Below are 12,302 nucleotides of genomic sequence, written 5' to 3' on the forward strand. Positions count from 1 at the left end.
ATTGCGGGCGGATTTGCTGAGTGGGCATCATACCCAGTTCTCTAGGTATCGGTCCGCTGGGAGCCACTCAGCCAACCTCGGATTGTGTAGCCCCACAGGGTTCGCCCAATGGATCCATGAGGGCAGTCCCCGCGTCCGTGGGAGGAGCAGCCCCAAGATCGCCTCCGGACATCTCCGCCTGAGCGGAGGAAAGGAGGTCAAGGCCCAACTCAGCGGAATCCCGCTCAGAGTCACTCTCAGACTCCTGACCAGTCTCCTCACTAAAGCCGATTTTTGAGTCAGAGTCGGTCTCTTTTTGTGGTGGCAGTAGATTGAAATTAAAATTAGCAGGAACCTCTTACCGTTCAGATAAAATTGATGAAGGGAAGAAAGGGTTTTCCATATAACAGCTCTGAATGTGCATGCACAGTCTATTACCCCTTGGTCACTGCAGGAAATAGGGTGATGGCAAATCTTGCTACCTCTAGGGTCACTGCAATTAAATCCATGGCAAAGTACAAGATAGCTGAGTTGTACGTTAACCCTTTCAGTGATGGAATGTTAGTCTCACATTAACTTTTTCAGCGATGGAATCTTAGTTAATGACATATTAATCCTTGCAATCCAAATGCTTTGTATGTGCATGCCCAGCCTGCTACCCCTTGGGTCACTGCAGGAATTATGGGGACGGTATAATCTTGCTACCCCTCGGATCACAGCAAGTAAATCCATATGCTCTGTACGTGCATTCCCAGCCTGCTACCTCTTCGGTCACTGTAGGAATTATGGTGATGGCATGATCTTCCTAACCCATCGTGTCACAGCAAGTTAGAACCCCCGGTCACTAAAGGGGTTTCTCCAGGTGGTCGCCTTTGTGCAGGGCTACCAATCCGATCACAGCAAGTAAATCCAAATGCTTTCTATGTGCATGCCCAGCCTGCTACCCCTTGGGTCACTGCAGTAAATATGGTGATGGCATGATCTTCCTACCCCATCGGGTCACAGCAAGTTACAACCCCCGGTCACTAAAGGGGTTTTTCCAGGGGGTCACCTTTTTGCAGGGCTGTGTACTGTAGAGTTCCCAAGGGAGAAAGGCTGAACTCCCAAGGGGCAAGAGGAAAAGACTATCCTCAGGTAAGCCATACATTATTATATTTGGTACCTATAGGATAGGACAGGAACAAAAAGACTGAGGATAGGAGGAGTTACTTATACCTTCTGTTTTAATTAGGTTCCTGTCTAATTAGGGATAGGGAGGAGCAGCCCATTGTTGTGCTGCCATGGGTATGGCCAGGAAATGTATTCCTAACACTATAGTGTTGCTTTAATTTCATTTTCCACACCTCACAAATACATATTTATTAAATATGTATTTGTGAGATGTGAACAATTAAATATAATGAGATGTGACAGTCCCCCTTTAATTTATAATTTTTAGGGAGAAAAATAAAAATGTGAACAATAACCCATAAACTGTTTAGGTCTTGAATTCCTGTCTTTCTAAAAGTACACACCACTGTGGTATATACTGGTATATTTATACATTAGTAGAACAAACATTTCTGGATAAAAGAAAATCACTGAATATTGTCCTACAAATGAAAACTGTCTATCCATCCTGCAATGGACACACTTGATTTCTTTATAGCTCACTGGTTACAGTCCCAGGTGCATCATGATAGAGTAACTAACATCCTGAGACAGTCTGCACACTGAATATGAAGGAGCAAGTTACAGCACATTCTGGGGAGGAGTCTGACCCGGAATCTCTTATTCTACACACTGTATCTGTGTGTTTCTTCTTTGTTCCGGCTTTAGACAGTCTATGACAGAGCAGCTGGGATTACTGTACAAGACATGGCACTGACCGGGCTGCTGCAGAGGCTGAACAGCATGGGGTACAAGAACTGGATCAAAGCTGGACATTGTCTGCTGCTCCTTAAAGGCTCCCTGCAAGAATTCGTTGTATCAGAAATGAAGACTTTTCACAGAGAACTCCGCAGCAAGATCCCAGCAGCTCTGCAAAATTCTAGCTGTCAATGCAAAGCAACGGGGAAAACGGTAAGTACTGAGAGACCAACCCATCATATGTCTTTTATGGATTGTAGACACGAGGCTTTATTTTCTCAAAGTGTATGGTTTGCAGGAGAGCAGTCTAGGACAGGAAAGGGTGTGAGAGACATAAATAGTAATAATTGTGGGCTTTATTTACCAAAGTGGGAAATTGTTAGAAATTATCGTTGGGTTCTATACACTAAACTCTGAGATTTGGTAAGATAATTAAAATGTGAATGGCAAAAATATCTGATCAGAGATAAAAAATAAATTAACAACTGAGCAGTAGTCACAGTTTAGCAATTTTAGCTTCAATGATGCCATCCAGATTTCATTCATTACAATTGGGATGTGAATGAATAAAACCCAAAGTGAATTTCAAATGATAGGCTAACATTAGCTTCAGTGTAAAGATTTTCCAAGTCAGCTGTTTCAGTTCTGCCATTTTGGTGTAAATTTTAATTTGAATTCCTGACAATTTGCACTTAAAGGGTTACTCCAACCCCCTCCCGAGCAGGATATTTTTTTTCTATATAAATGCCCTTTTGGGCTCTATAACTTTGGACCCCCTCCCCCAAAACACACATTGTGCTGTAAACCTGCAAAAACTTTATTTATTTATTTTTCCTTACCTTGAATCCAGCTCTAGTAACTGCCCTTTTGATTTCTTCTTCATATGTTGGCATTTGACTTACTCAACGTTGTGATATACATTGATTTGGGGGGGAAGAGTCTATCATGCAAATCAAGGTAATATTATCACAAGAAGGTAAGAATTTGGAATGGTGCACTTTTGTGGAACTTCTAATCTTCGAGATAGACGGAGAAAGATATATATTGATATATGGAGCCATAGTCGTGTGTTAATGTGGTGTACACACTGTAGTGTGATTTACTAATTCACTAATTTCCTTTAAGTTCCATCCTGGCTGCCCTGTTTGTGCAGAATGGAAAAGGTTGATTCTAAATCATCATACGAACAGAAATGGTGAAATACACTGGGGAAACTGCAATCCATCATTATGGCCTACAAATTACTGGGAAGTAGCAAAGGTAAAGATGTCCTGTAATTTTAATTTCATAGCTCATTAAGATAATGTTCAATGATCAACTTTTCTATGTTTATTCTATTTAAACAGTAAAGTTCATTTTCACCGACTATTACAATCTGTTGACGTTTTTACAAAGGGTAGGGTGTGCAGGTAAGGTAAGAGGCTAAACACACCTCTCCAGTATTCTGGATATTTGAACTTTTCTAGTGATAACCTGCATGCATGGCATTATGGGATTTTCATTTCGTGCCAGATAGTGCCTTGATAATCTAACAGACAATGTAAACCAAAATGGCTTTTCCTGATTAAGCCACGGCAGCATTGATGTTTTTTCCACATTTAGCCAATGCTGCTATGGTTTAATCAGGAAATGAGAATTAAGGTAAGTATGGAAACAATGTTCCAATTGTCTTACTATATCAGCAGTGATAATTTGTCATTAACCCCATAAAGAGACACTATTGACACCCAAACCACTTCATCTTAATGAAGTGTTCTGGATGCCATGTCCCTGTTGTTTTAACTCTGCAATGTAAAACATTGTTGTTCTGCAGGAACGACGCTTTAGTCGCTGTCACTCATTTCTGCCGAAATAGCTGAGTGAAACTGTTTTAACTAGATGGTCTTATAGAGGCCATCTAATTGGCACAGCATGGTGTTTGGCCTTGTTCATGCACGCACTAGCCGCCCAATGCTTTGGAAAGCATTGGATTGGCTGAGATCATCAATGGGACAGAGGCGTGGACTGCAGCGCCAAGACCGACACTGACACTGAAAGAGAGAAATCTGTAAGTAAACCTGCTGTTTTACTTATTATAGGTGTGGACTGAGAAGTTAAACTGTTAACAAGGCGCTATAGAATTAGGAATACACGTTTGTATTCCCAACACTATAGTACTCCTTTTAGGATAGAGGCAATTGTCCAAGTTCTGAACCAAAGCAAAACCTAGAATGTGTGCGTTGAGTTTGTTCCACCATAATTTAAAGGGACACTATAAGCATCAAAACAACTTTCGCATAACTAAGCAGTTTTAGTGTGTAGATCATGCCCCTGCAAATCTCTACCATTTAAGAGTTATTTATCTTTAGTTTCTGTTTATGCAGCCCTAGCCACACCTCCCTTGGCTGTGACTCACACAGCCTGCATGGATACAAAAAAAAATGGTCTCATTTTTTTTTCAATCAGATGTTAGCTTGCTTTAGAAGTTTTTAGCTCCTACTCTGTAAATTGAATGTTAATCACACACAGGAGACTCCTGTAGGGTCTAGCAAGATATTAACAGATCAGGAGATAAGATATGTTAAATAAAACAGAATGTGTAATAGAGGAAGTTTAAACATTAGATCTCTCTTTACAGGAAGTGTTTAGGAAGGAGGTGTGACTAGGGCTGTATAAACAAAGTGATTTAACTCCTAAATGGCAGAGAATTGAGCATTGAAACTGCAGGGGCATTACCTATACACAAAAACTGCTTCATTAAGCTTAACATAGAAACATAGAATGTGACGGCAGATAAGAACCATTCGGCCAATCTAGTCTGCCCAATTTTCTAAATACTTTCATTAGTTCCTGGCCATATCTTATAGTTAGGATAGCCTTATGCCTATCCCACGCATGCTTAAACTCCTTCACTGTTATAAACTCTACCACTTCAGCTGGAAGGCTATTCCATGTATCCACTACCCTCTCAGTAAAGTAATACTTCCTGATATTATTTTTAAACCTCTGCCCCTCTAATTTAAGAGTATATCTCTTAATTGTGGTAGCTAAAGCTTAAGTGTTTTGGTGCCTATAGTGTCCTTTTTACAGGTTTCTCTTTTTAAATGCCCCCAAACATGCTATATACTGTATTTTTGTTTGTTTTTTAAATGACAGAAAATTAATTCTTTTAATATCCTATATGTATGCCTAACACAACATCAAGTGTGAATAAAATGTTAGAAACGAGGGGGTGTGAGGAATGAAAAAAATCATCTATCTACTAATCATTTTTTCTTTTAATAATTTTTACACATCCAGTGAAACTAAAGAAAAATAATGGATTCCAGTATCAGTCCTTATTGTTAAATGTCTCATCTGTCTAGGACCTAAATTAATGGAATTAATGTTTGGTAGACGATGTTCACCCTTTACCAACACCCACCGATCACTACCTCCAACACTATGCTTGCACTAACGCTATCTGTATATCTACCTTAACCATACTCTATAATTAACCCTTACTGAGCATTAACCCTTACAGTGACACTAGCCCTTTAACACTGCTCACACCACAAGCTAGCTATAGGCATTTAAAAGCCCATATAATGAGCTGTACGCACTGCTTAGTTTAAGCACTGTATACAGCTCATCTGCCAGTCTGAGACAGCCAAAAAGTAAATGGATGTTCCATGCTCTCCTAGTGGCATTAAAGCCCACTCTGTGCATGACGAAATTGAATATCCTAACTTCAGGAAGGGGTTAAAGAGGTGCTACGAATTGTGATCCTTTTGTGTAGGAAGAATGTGGATGGGTAGCGTTCTCTCTAGAACAGCATAAACTACTAAAGGTTGGGCAATCATCCACAGACACATTCCATTACACACACACATATAGAGAATGGGTGGAGATCTTGATAAATGTTTTGTATAGATGGCGAGTTGTTGATACTATATATATCTGCCATCATAAATTTGAGAATACTTCAATAAAAACTCCATGAGTACACACTCTTCCATATTCTGTTATATCTTTGTGCACGTCCTACTAATTAACAAAGAAGTCCTGCTTCTCTTGATGTACACATATTTATATATTTATTTTTTATGGTAGGCATATATGCCACGTGGACATGCAGACAAGAGAGGACCAGAGTTATGTGATGCATCTGCCATCCTCAATTTGATAAATGCCTGCGATCGCTTTCGAAGATTTGATAATTCAAAAGTTAGAGCGGTAAATACTTTCTAACAAACATATGTATATAAATTATTCATGGAAAATAGCATCCGTTTTCATGCACTGGTAATAAACCGAATTTGTTTTTTTCCTGCTACTAGTTAGTACTTAATGCTTCTAGTTGTGAAATTGGAAATATATGTTTGTGAAATTGTGGGGCATGTAAACAAACGCAGGGGGAAAAGTAGCTCTTACAAGTGCAGCTTATATAGTGGGAACATTTCATGTGTTTCTATGGTGACTTTAGAACTTTACTCCTCCAGTGACCTGTTTGCAAAACTGAAATTATGTTTCTCATGAGTTCAGTCTTAAAAAATGGCCCATATTTAGGTAATAAAGGGCAACTCTAACCATAAAATAGTGTGTTAAGAAAATATTGGTTTTGGTTACAGTAACCCTTCCTATCCTGGTTTTAAAGGGAACTTCCCTCTCTTCCAGATCCGAGTCCAAGTTCTCCCTTTAGCTTGGTCCCCCCTCCCCTCCCCTACATTGACGTCACAGTTCTAGATGCCAGGGGATGGATGGAGGGTGGGGGGTGAGCTTGCTGCCTTGGAGTTACACCTCCAGCAGCACAGGGGTTCAATCTTCTCTGTGCAGTGCAGTGCAACGCTCCACATACAGACTCCAGGCACCGTGTCCACCTTAAGTCACTGACGTGGTTGTGGTGCTTGGAGTAACCCTTTAACTGTCATATTGTTCAAACCCATATGCACTATTTGTAATTACATATTCTAAAAAGTTCATATTCTAAGAAGAGCTTCTTGGTAAGTTCTACATCATGTAATTCAGCTTCCATTCCCGTTGCTTCCTGGTATGCTGAAGGAGGAAAAAGATTGGAAGCTCAAGCTTGCGTCAAAGTTAACATGATAAAAGTGATAAGTGTGCATAATTGGGGGCTGACAAGTGCTTAGCGTGCATATGGGAAAAACGACTTTGGCAAGTGGTAGCTTGCTGGGTGAAAGGAATCAATGCAAGAAACTCAGAGAGAAAACCTAAATCTCTAAGGAACACATTTTAATATTATTCAAATGAATACTAGATTGCTTTATTTTCATGAATACACAGTATCTGCTATCTGTATGTGTAATGTTAATTATGAAGCCTCTGCATGTGTTTTTGCTGACTGTTAGGATAAATAAATTAGTTGAAAGTACTTATTGGAGTTGTGCAAATATCTGAAGAGATTTAACTGACAGCCCTCATTAAAAAAACAAAAAAAAAACATGTTAATCTTTTTGGTTTTGAGATACCGGTACATGTATTGTATTTTCTGTGTTCAGTTTCTTGTGTACGTGCAATGCTAATTGCTCTCTTATACAATGTTCCTAGGTTATAAAGTGCCGTAACGACTTAATGCACTCTTCAGACATGAGTGTTTCTGCAAACTGGCTGAATGACTTTGGGAATAAGTTGCAGAATTTAATAGCAGAGTTTAAACATGTGCCCAAAATAAAAGAGGAAAGTGGCAAAATACTGCAGGTAATAGCCTATGCATTTATGATTTCCTTCTACTACAAATAAAATTAAGGAAAACAATGTGATAGCTCAGATGGTTAAAGGGACACTATCGTCACCAGAAACACAACAGCTTAATATAGTTGTCCTGGTGTCTACCGCCTGACCCTGCAGGCTTTTCAATGTAAACACTGCCTTTTCAGAGAACAAGAGTTTTTGTAGTAATGTACCACCACACAGTCAAAAATACGAGGAAACAAAAAAATCACTGTTTAGTAGATATACCCCCAAGGAATACATACATGCATTCATTAAGGGTATATCTTAAAAGATTTTGCAAAGGCTGCAGTTCTCATGAAATGCAGCCTTTGCAAGCCTTCCCCCTTTTCCTTGGAAGAGACATTTTTTAACTGGATACTCATACCAATAAAGCACATGAGCGAGCTGAAGTTCTTCATGGGTGTAGAGTGGTCCTCTAAATATGAAATGCTCTGTGACTTCTGATATCACGTGTCATCAGGGCTATTGCTAGAATTCCATCTTTGATTAATGGTGCAGTATGGTGCTCATTTCTGGAAACAGACCGTTAATACTTGCGGCTATTAAAACCTGACCCTGATCAGTATGAAGCTCTAGATTTTTGGGGTACATTCATTTTACATTATACTGGGATAAAAAACAAACACACAAAAAAAACCTCCCAATTAAATGGTGACATTTGTTGCCTACATGTTGTGTTACCTGTGATCTGGTATTGTGGGGTATAAAACCTGCTATTTTGTAGTATTTACCTCTTGTGATATTTATGAAAAGTTCTTTATCTTTAGTTAAAAGGACACTCCAGATCCCTAAACAGTGAAGAATATGTTCTCTTTTTTCATTTTACAAAAAATGCAAATTTCAATAGAAATTCTTACTTTGTATTACTTAATTTTGTCAATTCGAAACAAACAGGTTTTGTAACTTCCTAGTTTGGTTAGCACTGTGAAGCTAAACTCAAGAGGTAGCAATTGCCCAGAGCACTTGACTTGCATTGAGCTGCATTAGGAGGTCTGTGATTGGACAGCCAGAGATATTCTAGTCGGGGTTAGAAGGGGAGGGTTTGCAAAGGCTGCAGGTTTTGCAGGCTGTTTTTAGATGTACCTCCAATAAAAAAAATTAAATGCATGCATGTCTTCATTGAGGCTATACATACTAAGCTAAGAGTTTTGGTTTTGGCAGTGGATTGTCCCTTTAAACAGAGAAATTAGGTGGATCAGCACATCCCATTGTCTCTCCAGTACTGATAGGTGAAAGCGAACAATGAGCCACCTGACCAGCTTGTTTTCATACAAGTTTTATCCTTCTGAGTGCCTTGACTTTACTTGAAACTTTGTCAGATGCACACATATGAGGAATAAAATTCATGTAACTTGGTGATGGGGCTCTACTGTTGAATTTTGTACTTTTGAAGCTCAATGTAGGTTTTTACAGGAATATGATTTAACCCCTTAAGGACCAAACTTCTGGAATAAAAGGGAATCGTGACATGTCACACATGTCATGTGTCCTTAAGGGGTTAAAAGGAACCGTGCCACAAAAGCAGTGTGAAGACAAACATAAAAAAAACATGTATACACATATTCACTTTAATAATATTTTTTAAAGCTGACCAGGCCTTAAAAGTACAAAAAAATAATTATATGACAACTTATTGTCACTTCTGAAATGTAATATTATCTTTTCTATTTTTCAACCATCACAACTTAGGTGTTGTCATCAGATTGGTTTGTTGAAGATTGTGATCACTATGAAACTGATGGATTGCCAAGTAGAGAGGAAACAACATCATTGTCTGTGTATGAAGTAGAAAAACAGCTAATACAACAGCTGCTGGAAGAAACATACTTTCAGATAGAAGATAAAAACACATGGACTCAACAGGTACACAAATGTTTCTCTCAATGTGCCAAAAATAAACAAAACTGTTTCATTTCACAATTTCCCTGTTCCTTTCTTCTTTAGGACAATGACACTTTGCAAGCCATCAAGAAGTTTTTATCAGATAATGAAGATCTTCATTCTGATTTTAAGGCAGATTTAGTGAGATTTGAAAGTTTGTATTCCCATCTTACATTTGCGGAAGGTGAGTTAAGCTTTGTATTTCTTTGGCACTCACACCTTTTATGTGCGATGTGTACGTTAGGTCATCAGAAATGTCTAATGTTTTAACATAATCTTTGTTATTATATAGCATCTCTTGCTTATTTATTTTTTTTAACTTGTAAATATTGAATATTTAGTTTTAAGCAATCACTTGACTACCTTCCAAACTCCTCCCGTTTGATAACCATCTTTATGCACATTCGGTCAGATTGTTTGTTATATGACCCAATGCTCACTATTTTGCAACAAATGAAAGTGCAATTTCTCATCAGTAATTAAATGCACCTTGTGATGAGCGGTATAAATGTTAAACGCACTCAGTAATATGCAATATTGTATCCAAAGTCAAATTATCTCTCCAATTACTGCCTATTTCTGACTTCATTAAAGTCAGTGTCTTAGTCATAAAAATAGCACTTGATATAAATATTGACCCACCAGAGACCCCGATAAAACACCAGCATGTGACTCTAAACCCCTGGAACAGTTTTCGACCAGGACTGTTCTAGCGGCCGGGCTAAACTTTGACGGGGTGGTGTTTCCCCAAACCTCCACGGATCAGGGCACTATTTTGCCTTATAATGAAGCCTGTAAGTGTCTTCATTCATACAAAAAAAGACCCATGGATGTCTGCAGAATTATTCTTATCTAAGCAAAATCCACAAACTTTAAATAATAGCAAAAAAAATTGATAAATTAGAGTGGTTCCAACTTAATAAGCCTTGGCAAAATCAGGTGAATTTTTGTTCCACGTAATAAGAAAAATGTACAGAAGGCAGGCTAAGCACAAGCTTAATTAGAAGTAGGCTAGATCACCATGTTATTCAATAGCAAAACGCCCCTTTTTGTTAAGGTAGCAAAGCACTGTAAATAATTATGATGCCTATGATATATATATATTTTTTTTACTTATAGGTTGTTCCTTGTAAGAATGGAATTGTGCTGATGAAGTCGGTGTTATAATATTATCACTACATCTTCAATGGACATAGCTGGAGCTTGAAATGTTTTAAAAACTTGATCATATGCTGCTTTTTACCATCTGACATTCTCTAAAATAAGCACATACTATTATACAATGTGACCTAATAAGACATTTTCAGAATTTCATTTTTACATTATTCTTTGACTATTTAACTTATATTTTGTACTGAGATAAATACTATTTAATACATGAAAGTGAATCACTCCTTGAGTATAAACCTATTTATTTTCATGTGTTCTGCAGAATTACATTTAGTCCCCAACACCTCACTCATTGTCGTACTCGAGGATTGAGCAATATACAGTTGTAGAATGGTATGAGATATATATATATATATATATATAATTTCTCTGCCAGGGTTCTATTCCGAACTTCTGTAAATGTGGTAAGACTGGAAACTATGGGCATCCACAACATTGGACAACTGCTGCAACAGAATTGCCCTGTAATCTTCTCCAATCGTGATGGAGCCTCTAGTTAAGATTTCAAACCTGTCAATCATACTTTCCTTAACCCCTTAAGGACACATGACATGTGTGACATGTCATGATTCCCTTTTATTCCAGAAGTTTGGTCCTTAAAGGGTTAAGGAGATTCTCCAGGCAAATGTCCGTATTTTGAAAGCAGATAAAACCCCAGAAATACAGCAAACTTCCGCTGTATATTTCTGGTCTAATAAAAAAAGACCAGGTTGTATTTAAGCCGGACCTGTATTCCTTACTTTTATATTTCTAATTGGTGGTTATTTTTTATAATAAAAGCTTCTGATATTTTTTTCTAACTTACATCTACTGGACTCCTGCTTTGCATCTATTTCATTGGAGCAGAAGAGGGAGATTAAGCCACCCATTCACATCGGGGAAGGCACCTTAGAGCGCACTTTACATCTCTCTCGTGAGTGTATTACATTGTTGCGCATGAACATTTGCATATAACTGTGTTATACTATATGCTTTTTTATGATCCTTGTTGTAGATTTTGTACAGCCGTACCCCATACGTTCTCTGTTTTCCTATGTATTTAAGCCGGGTTGACTAGCTACTGGTTATCTTAGACAGGTTTAGATGTATAGGGGACACGGTCCAAAGTATTTTGACCCTCCTGCTATATGTCTTAGCAATTCAGCCACTCGCCTCAGATATACGAGATAACCAAGAGATTACAGGCTCTAGGATGAAAAAGGGGCAGCATAAATGCTTATAATACAACAAAACTGTCAAATGGGGGTGGGGTGGGGTGAATTATAGATCATAGCAAATATTCAAATTATAAACTAAATATTAGTTAGACCACTATTCTAACAAGAAAAGTCAGTCCGGAGGATAGGGATTTTATAAGATCAAGATTTAACTTGACCTGGGCAAAAGATATTACATTCCAAGTTATTGAAATTCCCAAAAAATCTGAGTAAGACGGAGGTGGAGGTAAATTTTCTTCCACTGAAAAAATTTAAGAATGCAATTTTGAAAGAATGGGCTGATAGGAAGATTTCCTGGATAGGACGAATACGATTTGATCTCATATCTTACCAAAATGGAATTATATATCCAAATTGATACCGGTTCAGGACCCTGTGGCATGGTAAAAAAATGATACAGGCAGCTTTTTCTTTTTTTTTTGACAATCTGAATGTTTATTTGGATTTTATCAAGACATTATAACAAAACAAACAAATAAGCAGTTATAAGGGAAA

The 12,302-nt window shown here is 38.1% G+C and overlaps 1 protein-coding gene across 2 annotated transcripts; it reads left to right on the forward strand.

Moving 5' to 3' along the window:
- Nucleotides 1-1,797: 1,797 nt before the first annotated feature.
- On the forward strand, nt 1,798-10,884 carry C1HXorf38 (chromosome 1 CXorf38 homolog). 2 transcript variants are annotated; one of them, XM_063444261.1, is made up of 7 exons: nt 1,798-2,040; nt 2,953-3,087; nt 5,899-6,021; nt 7,354-7,503; nt 9,229-9,402; nt 9,484-9,604; nt 10,540-10,884. In XM_063444261.1, exons 1-7 carry the CDS (start codon nt 1,837-1,839, stop codon nt 10,551-10,553), a joined length of 921 nt encoding a protein of 306 aa, XP_063300331.1. In that variant the 5' UTR covers nt 1,798-1,836; the 3' UTR covers nt 10,554-10,884. The 2 variants fall into 2 exon arrangements, with proteins under 2 accessions (XP_063300331.1, XP_063300332.1); XM_063444262.1 differs by lacking the exon at nt 7,354-7,503.
- The last annotated feature ends 1,418 nt before the right edge of the window (nt 10,885-12,302 follow it).

The sequence above is a fragment of the Pelobates fuscus genome, chromosome 1 (assembly GCF_036172605.1).
Source record: "Pelobates fuscus isolate aPelFus1 chromosome 1, aPelFus1.pri, whole genome shotgun sequence".
Taxonomy (NCBI): domain Eukaryota; kingdom Metazoa; phylum Chordata; class Amphibia; order Anura; family Pelobatidae; genus Pelobates; species Pelobates fuscus.

Excerpts from the sequence above, each read along its gene's own strand:
- C1HXorf38 (XM_063444261.1), top strand. The coding sequence starts at position 1,837 with ATGGCACTGACCGGGCTGCTGCAGAGGCTGAACAGCATGGGGTACAAG. Across the intron at positions 3,088-5,898 it reads ATTACTGGGAAGTAGCAAAG|GCATATATGCCACGTGGACA; the intron begins GTAAAGATGTCC and ends TTTTTATGGTAG. Across the intron at positions 9,403-9,483 it reads AAAACACATGGACTCAACAG|GACAATGACACTTTGCAAGC; the intron begins GTACACAAATGT and ends TTTCTTCTTTAG.